The sequence below is a fragment of the Berghia stephanieae genome, chromosome 5, assembly GCF_034508935.2.
Source record: "Berghia stephanieae isolate SIO BIC M18660-M18661 chromosome 5, UCSD_Bste_1.3, whole genome shotgun sequence".
In the NCBI taxonomy this organism is placed as follows: domain Eukaryota; kingdom Metazoa; phylum Mollusca; class Gastropoda; order Nudibranchia; family Aeolidiidae; genus Berghia; species Berghia stephanieae.
This window is the reverse complement of record NC_088364.1, coordinates 9019463-9041984: the sequence shown is the minus strand read 5'-3', so window position 1 is coordinate 9041984 and position 22522 is coordinate 9019463. Positions and strand designations below refer to the sequence as shown.

Genomic DNA, 22522 nt, shown 5'->3' with positions numbered 1-22522 from the left:
CCCGAATTGTCACTATATCTAATGTATAAACTAGACAATCACTCATGAATCTTCATTGCTTGCCTGTTGAAGCACGTATTAATTATAAAATAAAATGCATTTGCTACCAAATTGTCTCTAAAGAAAATACCGAAGCGCCATACTAAATTAAATATCGTCTTAGCTTTTATTAACTTGGGCGCAATACTCTTCAACAGTCGTAACGTCACTTCCTTCCTTATGACGCATGATAACCTAGTAACACTGGCTCTAAACTATCGGAACAATGGCGGACGCCCGTATGAAATATTTCCCCGGCGAGCATAAAAGCGTATCCAGAGGGAAAAAAAAATATAAATTTGATCACGTTTTGACTTTTACACATTCTGATAACAAGGCATATGAAAAGGGAATGAAAAGTTCTAGCCAGCATGAAGAATGAAAAGTAATGATTTTCTTTGTTTAGAACCAAGATGGCCGACGTTGCCGGGCGGCGTGACATCAGACTATAAAATCAATTTACGATCGTCTACGTCAGTGTCTTTAAAAAACCCAAAGTGAGGATAAAAACATATGGCCAAAGATGCTTTACAAATCCAGGGCCTCAAATTTGGAACAGCCTGCCCGAGGACATTAGAATTTTTAATTCAAAATATTCTTTTAAAAAACCCATTTAAAAACGTACCTTTTTAACAAATATTATAAGATTTGATCATTAGAAATCAAGAAATGTTGTGACATAATTTTATTTTTTAACAGCCCCAATATGTTTATTAGTTTTAAACAATCACAACTCATAATTCAACGTATATACAATTTTAATGTATCTATTTATGTCCTGTTACGTGAGACACATTTTTCATTGTATTTCTATAATATTTATATTTACTTGAAAATATGTATAGGCCTGTTGCTAATATTTGTATGTCATGTTTTCATGTTTCTTTTTATTTTCGAGATTTTATTGTAAAGCGCATAGAGCCTTCCAACTGGAATATGCGATATATAAGCGCAATTTCTTCTTCTTCTTCTTCTTCTTCTTCTTCTTCTTCTTCTTCTTCTTCTTCTTCTTCTTCTTCTTCTTCTTCTTCTTCTTCTTTTTCTTTTTATTCTTCTTTTTCTTTTTATTCTTCTTTTTCTTCTTTTTCTACTACTACTACTACTAACTAACTACTCACTACTACTACAAATACTACTACTACTACTACACTACTCTACTACTATACTACACTACTACTACTACTACTACTACTACTATACTACTACTACTACTACTACTACTACTACTACTACTACTACTACTACTACTACTACTACTACTACCTACTACTACTAACTACTACTTACTACTACTACTATACTACTCTACCTACTACTACTACTACTACTACTACTACTACTACTACTAAATACTACTACTACTACTACTACTACTACTACTACTACTACTATACTACTATACATACTACTACACTAACTACTACTACTACTACTACTACTACTACTACTACTACTACTATACTACTACTACTAACTACTACTACTACTACTACTACTACTACTACTACTACTACTACTACTACTACTACTACTATACTACTACTACTACATACTACTACTACTACTACTATACTACTACTACTACTACTACTACTACTACTACTACTACTACTACTACTACTACTACTACTACTATACATATACTACTACTACTTACTACTACTACTACTACTACTACTACTACTACTACTACTTCTTCTTCTTAAACTGTTTACTTTTTACTTCTCTAATCACTAATGACGAGCACACTTTTCTTTCGTTTCTATGGAAGATGAGCTTCGTCAAACATCTCACATCTATGTGACGAATATACATGTTATAATAAAATTGAACCTCCCAGCACATAAGCACATTGATCGCAGTTGTAATTGGAAATGGCTGGTACAAAATTGGTTGTCTTTATACCATGCATTTTAGTTATCAAATCATCAATTCCAAATCAAATTGTTAAGCTATAAGTTAAATGAGAATATTTGATTTGTATTCGAGTTGTCTAATCATCAGCTGTGACTAGATAAATGAGTCGAAACTTCATCTGCTCAAAAAAATATCTTGCAATTAACCCATAATTTTTTACTATCCCATTTTCTTCCTCTTTACTGGCGCTGATATGATCTTAAGCGCCGTAAAACCATTAAAAACAAAAACAAAAAAGAAAAGGAACCCCCCCCCCCCCCCCCAAAATAGAACCAAAGACAAAAAAAAAAACAAAAACAAAACAACAACAACAACAACAACAACAACAAGAAACAAACCAAAATGTTTTATTTCTTGTTATTTTAACGTTAAAAGCACATTTTGGCATCAAGGTCAACACTATAATACCGTTTTGATACGGTGGGTAACGTTGCAACAAAAAACAAAACCCAATAAATGAAATTCAACAGAATAATATGATATAAACAGTAATATCGAAAATGGATTCTTTCTTTCTTACTTTTATTCATCCCATAGAGAAAATTTGTCTCTCGGGCCTATTCCAAGTAAAGACTGAAATAACCCAGGCGTCAGCCGCAATGCAGCGTCGCAAATTGAGCTAGGGCGAGGTGACTTTGCTCAAGTCCACACCAAGCCGTGGCGGTACCGAGTTCAAAACCTTCCGGGTACGAATCAAAGACCGGCCCGCCGAGCCACGCTCTCCCCTATTTTAAGTACTCAAAACACTGTTCTTAATTTTTTTTAAAAATGATACGTTTTCCCATATTAAAATTGAGCTTTTATCTAGCGCAATATCCACTAAACGTGCTCAAACTCGCTTTACAAGGAGTCCCCGGCCAACAGCAACACTTAACATGTAGGACGGGACATGACGCCTTTTAGGCGATATTATAATTTTTTTTCGGACAGAGGCAACGCTGTTAACGGCCAGGTACTCATTTTACACCTGAGCACGGTCAGAGAATGTGAGTCAAGAGCCTTTTCCAAGGACTCATCCATGTGCCGAGCGAGGCTCAAACCCAGGAACTTCCGATCCGAAAGCGAGTGTCATACAACAAGTCCACATAGCCGCACATATCAGGAGGTGAAATAAAAGAGGAAAAACAATCAATGAAATTCAATAGAATAACACAATATGAACGCTAATATTGAAAATGGATTATAAAAATAACCACAAAAATAATTTGTAAATATAGCTGTAGCAACTGAAACGATTTAGGCTGATTGAATTAGTGACAAGGGGAGATAAATCCATCACATCGATTAGCTCCCCCTAGTTTTTCCGGTTATTTCCTCATAATTCCTACAAATTATCACCCACGTAATCCTATTTCATGCCGTTGTCACTCGCTTCCAATATTTCACAGGACAAATTTTGCTACACGCCAAGTTATTATGACCCAAAAGATAATCAACACCATTAACAAGTTAACTGCCGTTCTCTTATGAGAGGTACGAATTTTCAAAATTAATTTGGCCAGAAAACTCGTCCTTCAAAGATCGATCTGTTTAAAGACCCTCATCTTGGCAAAAGAAAACAAAAACTCTCAACCCTGGGACTTCGCCCGAAGTCCTGGGTTTGGAGAGTTTTTTTGTGGTTTATTTTGACATTTAAATCGATCTATATTTGAAGGACAAGTTTTCTGGCCAAATTTTGAAAATTCGTGCCTCTCTCCAGAGTACCACAGTTAATGCGTTAAACTGATAATCGAGTTGCGAAACGAAACAAGAACAATAAAGACATTTTATTTATTACGACGCCTTTTGCCTGCAAGTCCCTAGATAGTTGATTTATTCGTTTTCCCTTGTATAAAAAAGAGTTTTAATTAATCTCTTGATATACAATTATTTGCACAAACGTAGAAGGACACAAGCATGATTTTATGTCCAATTATTTGTTTCTCTCCTTTTCCTATATTTAACGCGACGATGAATTTCCATGAAATCATAATAATGATTTTGTGTTGTCTATCTATCTAGCTGTAATTTCGACTGTTTTCTTGCAAAATCAACTATTGCGATGCGGTCTTATGGAACCCGAGTTTCGATGATTTTTAATAAATTAATAGATAAATAGATAAATAAATAGATAAATAAACAAATAAAAATATAAATAAATAGATGAATAAATAAATAAATAAATAAATAAATAAATAAATAAATAGATAAATATGATCATTTACATAGGGCAATGCAACAGATTTACCATGGTGAATGCGTTTTACATTGCTTTACTTAATCAACTAGCAGGCCAGATGGAAGCATAATATTATTATTTCCACCGCCTCCATTCGGTATTATGTCGACAAGAACGAATTGGAACAAAGATATGAATTATTATGAATTTTTATCTTGTTAAGAATTTGAATTTTTATTTCTTACTAAAACAAAACAGAACCAAAAAAACCCCAACAAAAAACAACACCCTTACCCCCCCCCCCCCCCCCCCCCCCCCAAAATAATAAAACAACAAAACAAACCCAATCCCCCACCCCCTCCAAAAAAATAAAACAAACAAGCAAAATTAATCACAAAAAAAAAAGAAAAAAATCTAACAAAACACCCCCCTCCAAAAAAATCACAAAAGAGAACAAAACAAAGAACAACATAATTTTTAAAATCAAACAAAAACATCAAAATAATAACTACGAAAAAGAAAAAGAAAAAATATAATATCCTGCACGTCAATAAAGGCCACCCAACCTCGCTATTTTTACATCCCATCAGCCTAAGAATCTGCCTATATATCCTGCTACTAAAATAGATTGCCACCTTATGGTTCTATAATATGTAACCTGTTCACTTTTCACTATTTTCTGAGGTACTGATTACACACTACGAATACGTTTTGAACCGGAAGAGAGACAACTTAGGCACCAAAACTGTTTTGACAAAGTTAACTTCCGTATTTAAAAACTTGGCCAGAAAACTCGTCCTTCTAATATTCATTCATTCATTCACTCATTCATTCATTCATTCATTCATTCATTCATTCATTCATTCATTCATCTCATGATTTGATGATCGTCGGGGGGATACATGGGATGCAGATCTCACCACTTTCCGACATTCTTCTCTTTTGTAGGCCTTCTCCAAGAATTCTTCCATCTTCATTCCTGTCCATTTCTTGATATTGTCCATACAAACTTTCCTTTGTCTTCCTCTTCTTCTTCCTCCATCACCGTTCTGCACAAACTCTCATGCCTCACATTGTGGCCAAATCATGACAGTTTCCTTCTTCTAACTGTAGTGATGAGGGGTTCCTGTTGTCATGCACGATCTTGTAGTTCTTCTAGTACGTCTTTATTGGTTCTGTATACGGCACCTGCAGGAGTTTTTGATAACTTTTCATCTCAAAAGCAGAGATTCTACGCTCGGATTCCGCAGTTAATGTCCATGCCTCGCAGCAATATGGGATAATAGTATTGTAATATGGAAAGTAACAGTGATTTGTACGGTTTAATTTTTATTTCGATACTGATTGGACTTTTCCAGATTCAAGGCAGACCTCGCTAGGTCCCAGGTTTGAGAGTTTTTGACGAGACGAATGCCATCTAAATCGTTCGACATTTAAAGGCCGAATTTTCTGGCCAAATTTCTCAACTGATATTTTTCCAGATTACGGTAGTTAACTAGTTTTAGAGGATGTCATGATCCCCAGTTTTGCATGCAAACAAAACAAAACAAAACAAAAACAAACAAAGACGCTCTTTGAATATCTCCTAGTTGAACAAATATTATTGCTACCCCTTAATTTTTTGCCTCTATGCACCAGGGCGAGATTAAACAAATTTGATTAAATTGCCTCTCCCTAGAGAATAAAATCGTGAGTGCGCATGCATTTTAATGCTGAATCCATGAAGATGACATTATTTTTATATGTGCGTTTGGTTTTTGCTGAGGTACTTGATAGCCTTAGATTTAGGTCAGATTTGTGTAAGAGAAGAGAGAGAGAGAGAGAGAGAGAGAGAGAGAGAGAGAGAGAGGGGAGAGAGAGGGGAGAGAGGCATATCACTCATTGTTTTTGTTTAGATCGAATGAAATTGATGCCACTCAGTTCTTTGTTATTGTTTCTAGACTGCCAGTTAGGTAATTATTATTATTAGTCAACACAAACGAAAAAATAAAAAAAAAACCCAAGAAAAAAATCAAAATAAGAACCAAACAAAAAACAAAAAAAAAAAAAACAAAAAAAAAAAAAAACCCACCAAAAAAACAAACAAACAAAAAAATCCACAAAGAAAAATTTATTAAAAATATAAAAACAAAAAAAAACAAAAAAACTCACCCCCCCCCCAAAAAAAAAACAAAAAAAAAAAAAAAAAAAACTAACAAAACAAGCCAATACAAGAAGGTGGAAGGGATCGCAAGATTTTAGCTGGTCACTCCAATTTGCTTTTGGATTGTTAACAAAACACGTCTTGATAGTAAATTTCGCACTGAATCATCCATTGCGGGTTGGGTTGTCCCCCCTACAAGCTATTCCACTCCCGTCATTTGATACCCCCCCCCCCCACCCAATCCCCTCGTCAGTTAGAATTTGACAGTTTTTGTGACATTCCCCTTCATTCCCCAGACCACTCCCCGAGTACATTTGATACAGGTTGGGCATTGGAAACAACAAATGCATGTCAATCAAGAGGTCATGGAGCAAACAGTTCCTTAAAGCCAATTACATATTTGTGCGGCTATGTCGTGGGGTAGTGGTATGGTACTCGCTTTCGGATCGGAAAGTCCTTGGTTCGAGCCTCGCTCGGCGCATAGTTGAGTCTTTGGAAAAGTCTCTTTACTCAAATTCTCTCACCAAACTCAGGTGTACAATGCGTACAATGCCGTTAACAGCGTTGTCTCTGTCCGAAAAAAAATTGTTATATCGCCTAACGGTCATCATTTCTCATCCTACATATTAAGTATTGCTGTTGGCCAGGGTCCCCCTGTAAAGCGCATTGAGCACGTTTAGTGGATATTGCGCTATATAAAAGGTCAATTTAAATATGATTATCTAAATAATATAGCATTTGTAACTCAGACCCGCGATATAGAAACATGTCAAAATACTGGATATAAAATAGACGATTCTCATGGGACGTGTTATTATTTCGAACAATTTCCCGCTGCCGCTGCGCGACCTTGGGAGTTCGAAATTTCCAACGCGGGAATGCGTTAGTCTAAATCACACTACAATATTCTGACGTCTACCAAATATCCTAAGATTTCCGCGCAGGGCCACTGAAGCGGCATGTCTTACTAGGGCGCAAGTGACAACAGAAAATTGAGAGGCTTCGGATGGGAACAACACAGGCAAATAAACGTTGTCCGAAACGTCCATTGTCTGTATTGTTCCCATCCGAAGTCTCTCCATTTTCACTCATTTCGTTTGTATTTTCACGACCCCAGGCTTCAGGCAGCACCTATCGCTCTCTCTATATATAATGACTCGTGTTGGATACAAATATGGTACGAATAGTGCTCGACATGTAACAATGGAGCGAATTATTATTGTAATATTTACAACGATCTTGGAGTCAGACTGACTCCAACATTGTGGTAAATATTAAAATAATATATATACACACACACACACACACACACACACACACATATATATATATATATATATATATATATATATATATATACACACACACACATATATATATATATATATATATATATATATATATATATATATATATATATATTATATATATATATCTATCTATATATAGCTTGTGATAAGATAACAAACGCGCAAATATTCATTTCTAAAAGGTAATTGACAAGTTACTGAGATCGGGGTATAGCCTCGGAGATATTCGTCGAGAAAGCGACATTATTTCGAACTGTTTTTGGTTTATCAAATACTTCGGTTTATTTGTTTTCGGTCTAACCGGATTTCACTGTACGGCAAGCTAATCATCACGTCATTGAAAATACAAAGGAAATATTATGATGTTTTTGTCGTGTTAATAATGGTATGCTGCAGATTGTAACAGGCGCCAGGTTTCCGTTAGATAATTGTGCGTCTATGTAGTCGTCGTTGGTCGATCGTTTAGGTTCGGTGAACGTAACCGTTAACTTCCTAATGCAAAAAAAAAAAAAAATCACATGGATTATTGCAAGCACAATACAAAGGTATTTCGTGGGTTTTTTTTGTTGTTTTTTTTTTTGATGGCAGATTATGTTACTTCACATTCATGATGGTAATCAAGGCATACAAAACATGTGACTGTGCACTTATTTGAAAGTCTAATAACCATTAATTATTATGGGCTCGTGGTTGTAATGGAAATACCCTCAAACCAGATGTAGATAGAATGTTACTATAGCTTTTTTATATAGCGCAATATCCATTAAATGTGCTCAATGCGATTTACAAAGGGTCCCTGACCAACAGCAACACGTAACACGGAGAACGAGACATAACGCCTGTTAGTCGATATTACAATTTATTTCCGACAGAGACAACGCTGTTGACGACCAGGTAGTCATTTTACACCTGAGTACGGTGAGAGAATGTGAGTAAAGAGTTTTTTCCAAGGACTCAACTATGCGCCGAGCGAGGCCATGCATTTTTGTGTAAAAACAGAGACTATTCCATGTTTTCACGTATAATAAATGAATACTGTCTTATTTTGGTCTGAAATATTGGAATATATATTTTATATTTGTCGCCTCTGGTCTACGTAATCTTGAAAAATGTAAACAAAATTGATGGATTTATGTCATTTATATTATGTATTATTTGTAGAGCTGAATTATTCCCGTACTCAAGAACAGGTCCTATAATAATTTTAAATAAAGAAAGAAACATGCTATTATCCAAACAAGATTTAGTTGTACAATCATTAATATGCACATCGAAGTTCAAATGTGGGTCAAAAATAACACCAAGATCCCTTTGAATTAGTGTTATCTGAGTAATAGATGTGATTAGGATTTTTCTTTCCAACATGCAATACCTTGTACTTGTTGATATTAAATTTTAAATGCCATTTCCTTGACCATTCAAATAGAGAATTAATATCATCCTGAATGATTTCATGCTGATCAGCTTTATTATAACTGTTAGTGTCATCTGCAAACAATGTACATTTTGATATAATGCTATTTGGTAAGTCATTAATATATATAATAAAAAAGTATTGGACCCAAGACACTTCCCTGTGGTACTCCACTGATCACACATTTAAAACTTGACATTTCGCCATTTACAATTACCCTCTGCTTTCTATTTGATAATTTTTTTTATCTAATCATATATCGGCCCTATTATACCATATGATTTTATTTTTCTGAATAGCCTCTCATGAGGAACATAATCAAATGCTTTATTGAATATATAATATCAATACATTTACCATCATCAATCATGCTGGTGGAATCTTCCATGACATGTAATAACTGAGTTACACAGGAGCGTTTCTCTCTAAATCCATGTTGACAATTACTTAACATTTTGTGATTTTCTAAAAAATGCAATATTCTATCTTAAATAATGGATTCCAAAACATAAAATGCACGTTTAACTAATAGGTCTGTAATTTCCACATTATCTAATTTCCAGTCTTCTGGAATTTCACCTTCTGATAGAGATCTGTTAAATATGATAGAAAGGGATGACTTATTTGCGTCGTAATCTCCTTGAGTAAACGAGGATGAAAACCATCAGGACCAATGCTCTTTGTTACATTAAGTGATAACAACTTTTCGATAATTTCATTTTCCGAAATAAAAAAAACAGTAATATAATTCCCATCGTTGTAATTGTCAACGAATGGGATATTAGCGTGGACTCATTTACAAAAACATCTGGGAAATATATATTTAACACTTCAGCCTTTTCCATAGCAGACATAGTGGTTTATTATATTATATTATATTATTATTATACTTTATTTATTTATTATTATCATCATCATCATCATGATCATCATGATCATCATGATCATCATCATCATCATCATTATTATGATTATTGTTATTACCTGGGTGGGGATCCTGACCTGCCATAGTGGGCAGGGAAGTACATACTGTGTCTTCTATCCCCTTATATCTGTTTTTTTCAACACGCTTTCTGTCTTTGTCTTGGAATGAGATTACTTGGTTTTGTCCTGGCCCTGGCCGGATACCCCAGCTGGGTGGGAAACAGTCAAATGTGTAGTTAGTTTTGGGAGATGATGTTTTTTCCTTGTAAATCATCTCTCTGTTATGTACTGTATTATTTTTCCTTTAACATTATGATTTGTAAACAATTGAGTGTGTTCCTCTTGGCGGGAACCTGTGCTTATGTCTGGATGAGACATAATTTGGTGATCTCAAAACTAAGTACACCGATAGTGTGCTCTTGGAATCTACATCTGTTCCATATTTGAACCAATTCCCCTTTGTCTGTCTTATTCTTGGGTGCTTTAATTGTAATTCTAGAACTTTTTACTATCCCATTTTATTCCTTTTTACTGGCGCTGATAGGACCGTAATGTGTCGCAAGCGCCGTAAAACACTTAAAAACAAACATTATTGTTATTACCACTACCACAAGTATAATTCATGCTATCTGTGATTATATTACATTTAGATGGGTCCATTAGAGACACATTATGTTGTCGTAATGGGTTATCTCAAACGTTGTTTCAGCAATCACTGCTAATTTTACTGTCTGATGTTATCAACAAGATTAATGCACGGAGATCACTATCTATAATGAATTGAGGGAAATTGCTTACAGCATCATCACCATGATCATCCTCATGATGGTGGTGGTGGTGGTGGTGATGATGATGATGATGGTTGTGGTGGTGGTGGTGATGATGATGATGATGATGATGATGGTGGTGGTGGTGGTGGTGGTGATGATGATGATGATGGTGATGATGATGATGATGATGTAAGCAGGTTCCCTCAATTCATTATAGATAATGATAATGGTGAGGATGATGATGATGATGATGATAGTGATGAAATAACAGCAATTCCCCCCCCCCCCCAAAAAAAACAAAAAAAACAAAAAAACAAACAAAACAAAACAAAACAAACGAAAACTAAACAATAAAAAATAATAAAACACACAAGAAAACAAAAAACAAAACAAACAAAGCAATGATTATCGATAACTGTTTTTTCGTTTTTTGTTCTCTCTACTTTTCCTCTTCAGTCGTGGTTTGATGAACGTCTGAACTGGACGAGTTCCGATTACGGTGGTATCGAGTCCATACGAATACCTCCGGATCGGATCTGGTTACCGGACATCGTTCTCTACAACAGGTGAGACAGTGATAGTAAAAAAACAAACTTGAGCTTTTATATAGCGTAATATCCATCAAACCTGCTCAAAGCACTTTACAAAGGGTACCTGACTACCAGTAACACTTAACGTGTAGATCAAGACATGACGCCTCTTAGGCGATATTACAATTTGTTTTTCGGGCAGAGACAAAGCTGTCTACGGCCAGGTACTCCTTTTACACCTGAGTAAGGCGAGAGAATGTGAGTAAAGAGCCTTTTTTTTCAAGGACTCAACTATGCGCTGAGCGAGGCTCGAACCCAGGATTTTCCGATCCGAAAGTGAATGTCAAACGATAAGACCACAAAGCCACACATAGAAGGCAAAAGTTGTTGAGTCCTTTGATTATGTGGCTATCTGGTCTAATGGTCTTGGCACTCGCCTTTAGATCCGAAGGTCCTGGATTCGAGTCCGGATTCTGAGCGGCGCATAGTTGAGTCCTTAGAAAAGGCTCTTTACTCATATTCTCTCATCGTACTCACGTGTAAATGAATACCCGGACGTCAACAGCGCTGTCTCTGTCCGAAAAAAAAGTGTGATATCGCCTAACAGGCGTCATGTCTAGTCCCACGTGTTGCTGTTGGTCATGGACCAAGTGTAGAGCTTTAATGGATATTGCAAATTATAAAATCTCAAGTTAGAACCATAAAACCCGAGGAGCTTGAGTTTATCTGGGTGTCTGTGGCGTTAAACACACACTAACAATTGCTCACTACCCTTTAGAAAGGACACTGTTGTATCGCAAGTTACTTTCGGTCCCAATAGCTCAGTTGGTAGAGCACTCGCTTCACACGCAAAGGGACCAAGATCTAACCCGGGTGCAGTCGGGATTTTTTTTCTAACCCCCCCCCCCCTCCCCCTCCCCGGGCCACCCAGCAGCGAGATCTGGTGGAAAGTACTTTGCGACAGACTATCGCCCTATCCAATGACTAGCAAGAACTGGATATTGTCCGTTTCACGCTATTGAAACCGGGATAAACTCCGACTCCATGGGGATAATAGCTCTAAAGGACTACTGCATAAAACAAAAGAAATCTACAAATAGATAAGAAATAATATATTTAAAAAAATCGGAGATTGTGAACAACATTGTCTTGTTCATGTAGACAGGAATTAGTTAATCTGTGATTAATTATAATTTCCTTTTTGTCTTCTTTATTACAGCGTGGACGATTACACATCCGGATACATGCCCAGCCTGGCCATGGTCTACAATAACAGCCGGGTATTTTGGGGTCCCGTCATTCGATTCCGATCTGCGTGTAATATCGATATCACCTTCTTCCCATTCGACAACCAGATATGCAAAATGAAGATGGGATCTTGGGCTTACAATGGGCTGCAGGTGGGTGGGAAAACGATGCGCTTTCTTCAACCAGGAACAAACAAATATTTTAATTCGTCAGTAGGTACTATGCAAAGAGCTATGCCACTTCAACTGAAAAAAAAACATGAAAAAAAGAAGCAAGTAAAAAGAAAAGAAAACAGAACAAAAAAAAAAAGAAACAATAAAACAAAATAAAACAAGACAAGAACAGAAAAAAAGAAAAAAAAAACAAAACAAAAAAATAAAAACCTAAAAAAACAAACAAGCAAAACAACTAACAAATAAGTAAATGACAATGTATGATAAGGAAGATGTGCGGTTTTAACCTATAGATGGTATGCGCTTTGCTAAGAAACTCATAACATTGCCATCCGGAAGTATAGCGGACCAACACACACATTTATGTACAACCTTGAACGTTTATAGTCTGGTTAATACCGTTTAGTGAGAATTACTCAAAACTTGGATGGAAAAAGCAATAACAAAGACCTGAGTGACGTCAACTTCATTCTATCCATATCAGCATGTTATGATATAATTAATTAATTATTTTACTAACAATAATAGCATAATGGTTATAGTTATATAAGCATAATGGCAAAAATAGCATTGCTATCATACATTAGAGAAAAAAAAACAATCAACCCCTTTTTATTCATGTAATAAACTGACACGACCAACAGCATTGATTTTATACTAGCTGAAGAATATCTTTATCATTGCTTTTTTTTTTCTATCGGCCTTTTATTCAAAGGTTAACGTGTGGAACAGGTCAACAACTATGGATCTGTCGAACTTCGTGGACAACGGGGAGTGGGAACTTCTTGGTAAGCGCTATCTCCCATACAACAATATAGCAATGACTATCCCGCACAAATCTTTGGGCCTCTTTTTCGCTCGAATTCGCGTCAAAATATGGGACGAAGCCGTTTCGTATATGCTATTTTAAAAAAATTAATACGACGCTGGTTATCGGTGAATATGACTGAAAGTTGGCACACAGTTAGAAAAAAGGTCATTTTAGATTATGTCAAGCGACAAAACTCGCGCGATTACCAGAAGACCGTTAAAAATAGATTTTTACTCTTTGGAGTAAAATATTTCTAAAACTACCGGTAGTGGAGGTTTTGTCGCTGACAAGGTAATACATGAACATTTCTTCTTTTTGGTTGTAAAATTTCATATGAATATGACGAGTATTTTTCCCGTATTTTACAAAACACCATCCTAATTTGCTCTTCAAGTTTCAATCTTTTAATCCATTTATTACGCAAGATACACCAAAGGTCGAAAAAAAATTCCGAAAAAGCGTCCCATAAATATCGCGTTTTTTTCCTCTTTGCAGGTCATCCAAATAAATTACACCTTTGAAACTGCATAACTTGTTTATTTATGAATGGATTTTCAAAATTCAAAAACATTTTTACTTAGTGGAGATAGGGCTTTGATTTTAGAAGAAAAAATTTCCTCAAAAAGAGAAAAAAAACATTTTTCATAGTCATTGCTAAGTGATAATATAGTATTTCTTCGTCTTTTTAGTGTCGATTTTTTCTATAACGATATATAACTGAACAAGTGTGTATGAAAGGTACCAGACAAAGCTAGAAAAAAAATACAAGGAAAAAATCCATCCCAAAATATCAGTTGGGTGCTGGACAAAACAAGAAAAAAAATACAAGAAAAAAAACATCCTAAAAAATCAATTGAGGGTGCCAGACAAAGCAAGAAAGAAAAACACAAGAAAAAAAAAAAAACAACCCAGTCGCCTCGACTGATATTTTGGGATGTTTTTTTTTCTTGTATTTTTCTTTCTTGCTTTGTCTTGCACCTTTCATACACACTTGTTCAGATCTTTATCTTACACAGGTGCCTGCTCCTTAATTTCTTAATTTGATATTTACCAAAACGATCTTTGTGCGACCATGTGTTCATGTGGTATAACACTTGCCTTCGGATTGGAAGATCTTGGGTTCTAGTCCCGATTTGAGCGGCACCTACTTGAGTCTTCGGAAAAGGCTCTTCTTTACTCTCATTCTTTCACCGTACCCAGGTATAAGATGAGTACCTGATCGTAACAGCTTTGTCTTTGTATGTAATATCACCTAACCGGTGTCGGTCATGTCTCGTCCTTTATGTTAATGTTGCTGTTGGCTAGAGACACCTTGTAAATTGCTTTGAGCACGTTTAGTGGATATTACTCTATATAAATGCTCATGTTATTTCTCTTAAGCACAGCCTCATCTATAGTTTGTTACAGGAAAAAAATAATATTATAATATGGAGTATGGTGAGGATTGTGATGGTGTTATAGGGGAATGGTGAAAGTGAAGGCTGGTAACGGAAATATTAGGAAGGTTGTTGTGGTGGTGATGATGATGATGATGATGATGATGATGATGATGATGATGATGATGATGATGATGATGATGATGCATGATGATTATATGATGATGATGATGATGATGATGATGATCATGATGGTGATGATGGTGACGATGATGGTGACGTTGACTATGATGCTACTCGTGTGCATATGTGTGAGTGTGTATATATGTCAATATATTATGTTATGTCTGTTCTTTATAAAATTGTATTGTTATAAATGTGAAACCCAATGGCAAATTGCCACTTTTTGAGGACAATAAATACATATAATAATAATAATAATAATAATAATAATAATAATAATAATAATAATAATAATAATAATAATAATAATAATAATTATTATTATTATTATTATTATTATTATTAATATTATTATTATTATTATTATTATTATTATTATTATTATTATTATTATTATATCATTATCATCATCATCATCATCATCATTATTATTATTATTATTATTATTATTATATTCATCATCATCATCATCATCATCATCATCATCATCATCATCATCATCATCATCATCATCATCATCATCATCATCATCATCATCATCATCATCATCATCATCATCATTCATTATTATTATTATTATTATTATTATTATTATTATCATTATTATTATTACTATTATTATTATTATTATTATTATTATTATTATTATTATTATTATTATTATTATTATTATTATTATTATCATTATTATTATTATTATTAATTCTTCTCTTTCTTTCTTTCCATCCATCCATCCATCCTTCAGCCATGAGGGTACAGAGGAACGTTGTCTACTACGCCTGCTGCAAGGAACCGTTCCCAGATGTTACCTTTACAATAGTTCTAAGACGAAGGACCAAGTATTACTTTATGAATATCATCATTCCCTGTATCATTCTCAGGTAGGCCTCGATGACTAACACTGTCGTACACTGATAAAAAAACAACATATTTTTTTTAATTTGGCCAGAAAACTCTCAAACCTGGGACTTCGGCGTTTCATTTGGTACCTGACATTCCGTCTGTCCCTTATAATAAATTTTTAAATTTAATAATTCGATACTTTGAAACAATTGACATGAACTTGATATCGGCACACCATTCCCCTCAACCCCACACCCCCACACCCCTCCCCTACTTAACCCCCCCCCCCCCCACCCAAAAAAAAAAAAAAAGAAAAAAGAAAAACAACAGACAAAAACACAAACCAAAAAGAAAAAACATACAAAAAAAAAAAAAAGAAACAAACACATATTAAAACTAAACAACGACAACAACAAAACAAAAACAAATTTTAAAAAAATGAACAAAAACAAATCAAACTAAGCAAAACAAAAAAAAAAGAACACATTCACACACACAAAAAAAGAGAAAAATCCCCCAAAAAACAAACAAACAAACAACTTCCCCCCCCCCCCCAAAAAAAACAAAAACAGTTAAAAAAAACCCAGCCTTGCCAGTCAAAGAAAGATAATCTTTTGGAATGATTTTCTTTCCTCATATCTTTCCTGTTACTCTGCGTCACTGAGGACGGGTACTCGTTCTTGTTGACGTTGGTCATTGTCATAATATTATTCGCATCTTCTTAGTATTCGCATCTTCTTAGCCTTCCATATTCCATAAGCCTGCTTGCTCACTTATAAGTCGCTCTAACCTTTTTTTTTTTCTCTCTCCCTCTCCCTTTTCCCAGCTTTCTGTGCCTGGGAGGGTTCCTGCTGCCCCCAGAGAGCGGCGAAAAGATCACCCTGGGCCTCAGCGTGTTGCTGACCATTACAGTGTTCATGTTGATGGTCGCCGACAAGATGCCGCAGACATCCGAGTCCATTTCGGTCATCAGTAAGTGTTAGAATCAATGTTTGGTTTTGTTTGGTTCTTTTTTTTTTTTTTTTTTGTTTTAGTCCGATCACCTTTGTGACATATCCAGTAATCCAGATTTAGCATGCTCAATGCGCTTTAAAATGTTTAATTTAGTCCCCAGCAAGCCATATGAGACGACTCCACTTCATACAGTGCCAGTTGCCTGATTGGTGACTTATTTTGTACGAACACTTACATTATCCGTCACTGCCTACATCATCATTCTCATTCACACCCGAGTCGAGTGAGGTAATGTGTGTTAAGTGCCTTTCTCAAGGACAAAACGATGGGAACAAAATTTTCCACAATCACTGTCACCCATCCGGTCAATAATAACGCTGAACATCGCGTTTTTGTGACCAGACGAGACAGGTTTCCGCTGACCCCACCCAGCCACACACAAGTACGATGAACGCCGATTTGCCAGTAGCATCTAACTTGCTGACAGGTTATTTGATACATACGAATGCGCTGGATAAATATTATCTTATACAAAGTAGCAATGACTATGAAAAATGTTTTTTTATCTTTTTGAGGAAAATTTTGGTCTAAAACCAAAGCCCTATCTCCACGGAGTAAAAATGTTTTTGAATTTTGAAAATCCATTCATAAATAAACAAGTTACGCAGTTTCAAAAGGTGTCATTTATTTGGATGACCCGCAAAGAGGAAAAAAAAAACGCGAAAATATGGAACGCTTTTTCGGCATTTTTTTCGACCTTTGGTTGTATCTTGCGTAATAAGTGTATTAAAAGATTGAAACTTGAAGAGCAAATTAGGATGGTGTTTTGTAAAATACGGGAAAAGTACTCGTCATATTCATATGAAATTTTACAACCAAAAAGAAGAAATGTTCATGTATTACCTTGTCAGCGACAAAACCTCCACGCCCAGTAGTTTTAGAAATATTTTACTCCAAAGAGTAAAAATCTATTTTTAACAGTCTTCTGGTAATCGCACGAGTTTTGTCGCTCGACACAATCTAAAATGACCTTTTTTCTAACTGTGTGCCAACTTTCAGTCATATTCATCGATAAACAGCGTCGTAATTAATTTTTTAAAATAGCATATAGGAAACGGCTTCGTCCCATATTTTGACGCTAGTTCGGGCACTTCGTGAGCGAAAAAGAGGCCCAAAGATTTGTGCGGGATAGTCATTGCTATACAAAGGATATTAGTAACCATCGTCTGAAAACGTTATTATGTCGAAGTGAATCGATTGATTACCCCTCCACTTACTAACCATAGGAAAAATCTTCAAACTTCAAGCAGCACCATTTACGTTAAATGATTTAGGATTCGGGTAAGGTCCGCGTCCATGAGTTTTATGATTCTAAAGGACAAGTTTGGAGAAAAAAAAACCCCAAGGTACATATCAAATATGCTATTAATATTAATAATGTTATATATTTATATAGGGACCGTCCCATGCAATATAGCTCTAGGCGCACAATATACATGACATGCAATTATATATATATATATATATATATATATATATATATATATATATATATATCATAAAAATAAACTCTATCATATTATCAATAAAATTTAAATGATGAGAATACCGAATTATTTTTAGAAGGTAAATTAGGATAAATATGTTCTTTAAGGTAGCACTACAAAAATGTAATTAAAGCTGTGGTATGTTATGAAGATTGCTTATCCATTCCTTTCCATCTTTAATTTATTTCTTAAAAGAAAATATTTTAACATTGATGAGATGTATTTATGTAAAATACTCACAACATCCATCAACCGGATATAATGTACCAAATACACAAAACCACGTGTAACTCTAAACGTGTTTAGTCTGATTGAAAGAATTGAATAGGTTGTCTAAAACCAATTTTTAAAAAACGAGCTGAGTGACGTCAATTTCGTTCCATCTACACGAAAGGAGTCCAAGTAAACAAGTCATTGTTCTATAACCCTTTTTGTGGGCCCCACATACGTTTCTGTTTTCCTAGAACAAAATTCGAGACTCCAGATACGTTCACCTCGATGGGTGATTCCTGTTGCTATCAGTCGTTTGTTTGAGAGAGTATCAATATCTACTCCTTCATTGGCTATTTTAGCGTGGGTATTTTACGACGTGCACTTATTCGCAGGTCTGATAATCAAATTCCTTATGGGCCCATTGTTGTTATGCAAATCTAAAAAAAAGAATTGACGTAAATCATTGTCCATTACCACAACGTTAAACTAGGCCCATAAGTGGGTTCGGATGTCAGACCTGCATATATGTACACTTCGGCATTTTACAATGCGAGCAAAAGTTGGAAAAATCAACAAATACACTAGCAAACAAACAAACAAACAAACAATCAAGAACAACGACAACAATAATAATAATAGTAATATTAATGAAAATAATAATAATAACAGTAATAGTAATAGTAATAATAATAATAATTATAATAATAATAATAATAATAATAATAATAATAATAATAATAATAATAATAATAGTAGTAGTAGTAGTAATAATAATAATAATAATAATAATAATAATAATAATAATAATAATAATAATAATAATAATAATAATAATAATAATAAAAACATAACAAAACAAAAGCGTTGAAAATGATCTATGGTTGTTGAACGGCAATATAAGGAAGATGATGTGAATTGTGTGTGCACTGCGTGTCCACAGCAAAATGTCACCACGATAGTCATCTTTGCCATGAAAAATAACACATTCTAATCATCGTCATCGTCATCGTCATCGTCATCATTGCACGCTTTGTCGCTGTCGTTGCCATCGTCCTGATCATTATCACCATTATCATCGCCAGTATAGTCATTTTTGTGATCATCACCCCCATCATCATCATCATCAAGTTTTGTTTTCCTCATCAAACCCATCTTTATGTAAGTATTTCGTTTGTGATTGATTTGAGCTTTGTAAAAATTCGAGATTTTATCATTTTATTTATGTTATCTTTTGTATGTTACTCAACGGGCGGGGAGAAAAAAAAAAAAAAGGGGGGGGGGGGGCGGGATTAACCAGAAGTTTACTGATTTCACTTGATCTCAGCATATTATGGCCTATTCCCCCAAAATAACACGGTTTGGGTCTTATGTCCCGTTATCATATTTATTGTTCTGTTGTTTGTTGGATAAGAGCTCTGAGCCCCGAAAATTCCTTTCTACGTATTTTATCCGTTTGCTTTTGTTTTAAATCCGTTAGAATTAATTTGTGTATGACCCTTTTAATTCATAGAGTTTAATTTTATTGTCCTTTTTGTTTATCTACTTTTCACATTTACATTTAATAGAGAATATGTATTTTACACTCTCCTGTATCATTTCTCATTGATCCGCCGTCATTTCACTTTTCTCATTCTTCATTTTCCATCAGCTCATTCTTATCATTTTGATCCTTCGTCATTCCCCATTGATCCTCCATCATTTCTCATTCATCATATCCCACCAACTCATTCTTATCATGTTTTTTCCACCAGGTATTTACCTCATGGCAGTCCTGTCCACCAGCTGTATGTCCGTCCTCTCATCTGTCCTGGTCCTCAGCATTCATCACCAAAGAGGACGTCCAAAAAGAGTTCCGGCCTGGCTACGATGGCTCTGCTTTAGTGTCTGCGGACGGATATTCCGTCTACAGAATCCAACATCAACAACAAACGACAAAGACCCCTTTTCTACTTCCGGCAACAGCGGCGGCGGCGACCGAAGACCGGACGAACCGCCGAGTCCTTGTAAACCCGTGTTGACCAAGAAAAGAAAACGTCAAATCGCTCAGTATTGCGGGAAAAAGGATAAGAAGTTCATGAACAACAGCCGAATAAGCTGCTGCGACGAGGATTCAGAGTGTATGAGTCTCGATCCCAAAGTTTCATTCGCAAACGAATCGGACGAGACTCAAAATTTCCACATTTCTAGCAAACACTCAAAAGAGTCGAATAATAAATTGTACGACAATTACTCCGGTGGCGGGAAAAATAACAGTCGGTATCAACGACACAACCTTCATTTTGAAAGCGCCAGTCCGGATTTTTCGAGTTACCGGGAAGTTGACGTCGACACGAGTTTCGTCATTTCCGGGAAACCAAATCAACATAATTATTGTCCGACTTGTCATCAGCCATGTATAACGTGCTCCTGTGACAAAAGCCACAAAACATTCGCCATAGACGAAACTATCGAAATCGAATCCTCTCAGAAATCGACCACGACCGTACCGGAAACTTTCCACCATCAAACTCAGCAAGGTGAGGTCACAGGTCAAGGGTCAACAAAGGTCGAGGGGTTGAATATTCTGGAGGATCAAGCTGTCCTGAAAGGGATGACCGTGAATCAACGGTACAACGTCATCATGGTCACCCAGCTGGCCAGTTTGATTCGGGAGAAGCAGACGGATGACGTCCAGAACGAGGACATCTTCCAGGAATGGCACAACGTGGCCTACATCTTGGATAGAGTTTTGTTCACGTTTTTCTTGATATTGACCGTGGTGTCGACAGCTTGTATATTGCAGATGAGACCATCTGAGGTGGAGTTGTGAGTGAATATAGGAGGCGAAGGGAGAAGGATGAAGGATGACAACAATAAAAAAAAAAGAAAAACACAGTTTTGAAAATGCCATTGTAGTGTCTTCGAATTGAATAGCGGAATAACATGAAGCTAATTATATTTTATGATAACTATGTTTGCCATTGCATAAATGTGTAAGTTTGTTTGTGTGTGTGGATGTGTGTGTGTGTGTGTGTTTGCACGCGTGTGTGTGTGTGTTTGTGTGTTTGTGTGTGTTTGCAAGTGTGTTTGTTCTGTATTTTTGTGTTTAGACAAAAAAATGCTTAAGGGCTGGAAATATATATATATATATATATATATATATATATATATATATATATATATATAGAGAGAGAGAGAGAGAGAGAGAGAGAGAGGGTATCAATTGATTGAAACGAAAAAGTTTTTAGATTTTGAGATGAATACAAAGTATTGAAGAATAATGTATTGTACAAAAGTATCAAATTATAAATTGAGTGGAATAATCAATTAATATCTAATATAAAAGAGAAAACGTGTATCTATTTTCTTGGTATATTATTATCACTGAATATTATATTGTTATATTATTATCACTTAATGTGATTGAGTAGATTGAGCGTTGTGTCATTGCGTTGAAGCCAGGAGGGTCCAACTTTTGATCCACTTCGAATAATTAATTTTCTGTTCTTGAGCGACACTTATAGCATTAGACTGGGCCCCTGACCAGGGAGGTACTTACTGTGTCTTCTATGCCCCTATATCTGTTTTCTAACTTGTTTTTTGTCTTTGACTCGGAAAGAGATTATTTGGTTTTTTTCCTGGCCTTTGCCGGATACTCTTGCTGAGAGGGAGACAGTCAAATGTATAGTTAGTTTTGGGAGATGATATTTTTTCCCTTGTAAATTATCTCTCAGTTCTGCACTGTATTCTGTTTTGTTTACGTGTTACATATGATTTGTAAACATTTGAGTGTATTCCTCTTAGTGGGGGCCTGTGCTTGTGTCTGGATGATACTTTTTGGTGATCTCAAACTAAGTACTTTGACGGTGTGCTCTTGGAATCTACATCTGTTTCCTATTTGAACCAATACCCCTTTGTCTTACCTTTTCGTTTGTGCTTTAATTGTAATTCTATAACTTATTACTATCCCATTTTCTTTCTTTTTACTAG

General features: G+C 35.4%; 1 protein-coding gene across 2 annotated transcripts in view; it reads left to right on the top strand.

Annotated features, from left to right (window-relative positions):
* LOC144972357 (neuronal acetylcholine receptor subunit alpha-9-I-like) overlaps positions 1-21653 on the top strand; it is a 245570-nt gene extending 223917 nt beyond the window's left edge. For both annotated transcript variants that reach the window (XM_078913469.1, XM_078913470.1), the window contains 6 exons: positions 11132-11241; positions 12425-12605; positions 13342-13414; positions 15742-15877; positions 16666-16811; positions 20305-21653. In XM_078913469.1, coding sequence (XP_078769595.1) covers positions 11132-11241; positions 12425-12605; positions 13342-13414; positions 15742-15877; positions 16666-16811; positions 20305-21362 — 1704 coding nt within the window. In that variant the 3' untranslated portion in view covers positions 21363-21653. The remainder of the gene's footprint in view (positions 1-11131; positions 11242-12424; positions 12606-13341; positions 13415-15741; positions 15878-16665; positions 16812-20304) is intronic.
* Positions 21654-22522: the final 869 nt, after the last annotated feature.